The 1,750-nt window shown below is 43.9% G+C and overlaps 1 protein-coding gene across 1 annotated transcript in view; it reads left to right on the top strand.

Annotated features, from left to right (window-relative positions):
* The window catches only part of LOC110314999 (complement C1r-A subcomponent-like), a gene marked incomplete at its 5' end in the record, with an annotated part of 14,508 nt that overhangs the window by 10,827 nt on the left and 1,931 nt on the right, over positions 1 to 1,750 (top strand). The window contains 2 exons of the mRNA XM_021189171.1: positions 39 to 117; positions 406 to 561. Coding sequence (XP_021044830.1) covers positions 39 to 117; positions 406 to 561 — 235 coding nt within the window. The remainder of the gene's footprint in view (positions 1 to 38; positions 118 to 405; positions 562 to 1,750) is intronic.

Below are 1,750 nucleotides of genomic sequence, written 5' to 3'. Positions count from 1 at the left end.
CTGAGTGCTGACAGCATGTCTAACTTCTGCTTAAACAGGGAGATCAGGAGCTACTCTCCTTCTCAGCTGTTTGCCAGCATGATGGCACGTGGCATCGTGCCATGCCCAGGTGCAAGAGTAAGTCACAAACTGGATGTCTGCCATCCCTTAACCTTGAGACTTGAGCTGGGAGGGAGAAAGACCCCTCATCTGCAAGGCTCCTGCCTCCTGGTTTGTTCCTTAGAAGCTGTTTAGTCCTCATCTCAGGCCTGATGGGTTCTGCCAGAACTGCATTTTACCCCATCTAGTGCAAGTGTGCACCCTACTGACCATACTTCCCTGAGGCGCCCCAAGACCCCCATTGCCCAGAATGAAGTCTCTGCACAGGTGTCCTCCACTTCCTTACAACCCTGTGTTCTCTCTAAGTCAAGAACTGTGGGCAGCCCCGAAGCCTGTCTAATGGGGACTTACGCTACATCACCACCAAAGGCGTGAACACCTATGAAGCCAGGATCCAGTATTACTGCAATGAACCATATTACAAGATGCTGACCAGAGCTGGCAGCAGTGAGTCTGTGCGAGGTAGGAACTGAGACCCATCACGGTCCTTATTCCCCTTTGAGCTCCGAGGGACACCTGACATTTCTTCAGTGGAGTCCTGGGTACCAACTGAAGGATTCTACAGTAAAATGCCAAAAACAAACAAAAAAAGAAAAAAAGAAAAAATTTAAAAACAAAGTAATAGTTTGAAGAGAAGAACACCAAGCCAATGTAAAGCAAAGACTGGAATCTCTTAAGCCACCACAACCATTACCAACACTACCACTACCAGTAACAATGCACAAATCACCGATAGCACACATACAAGCACAATACCACCGTAGCCACCACTGACACACTACCAATACCACCATCACCACTTCCAACACCAACAATTGCCACCACCAAACCAACACCAGCACGTGCAAAGCCATGGGCAACACCAACATTACTGCCATACTGATATTACCACCACCAACATCGTCAATCTCCAGTACACATTACCATCACTAACACCGTTACCAAAATCACTATCACAATCACAACCATTTCTGTTATCATCACCGCATCAACTCTGTCTCTGCCGTGTTTCATATTCACTCACTAGCAATACCAATAAGAACATAACCATCCATTCTACCATCACTAAGAACACTGCACCAACATCACCACCACCACTCATACAGTGACATTCCCCTCTATACTCCCTCTCTGGCTGCTATGTTGTGATCTTTTGCACTAAGGTTTACTTAATGATTCTCAAACTCATCTGTGAAGACGTTGGTCTGCCTACTATAATCATGGAGATTGAAAGTAGGACGTCTCTCATGAATTCAAAATATACACTCTTACTATTGAGTTACAGTCCCAGCATGCCCCAATGGTATCTTTAATATTCTGTTCTCCCCTCCTCTCTCTCTCTCTCTCTCTCTCTCTCTGTCTCTCTCCAACCTCTGTATAGATGAGGATGATTTTTAAACACCTAATCTTCCTACTTCTATATCCCGGGGATTACAGGTATATACCACCACATCTAACTAAAATTTCTCTTTAAATTATAAAAACAAAATCAAGACTGAGGACTTGCCTACCATGTGAGAGTCCCTGAGTTACATATTCAACACTGGGAAATATGGAAGAAAGAAAGAAAGAAAGAAAGAAAGAAAGAAAGAAAGAAAGAAAGAAAGAAAGAAAGAAAGAAAGAAAGAAAGAAAGAAAGAAAGGGAAAGAA

This window comes from Mus pahari, unplaced genomic scaffold (assembly GCF_900095145.1).
Source record: "Mus pahari unplaced genomic scaffold, PAHARI_EIJ_v1.1 scaffold_9635_1, whole genome shotgun sequence".
Taxonomy (NCBI): Eukaryota; Metazoa; Chordata; class Mammalia; order Rodentia; family Muridae; genus Mus; species Mus pahari.
Note: the sequence above shows the minus strand (reverse complement) of the source record. Positions and strands in the feature narration are given on the sequence as shown.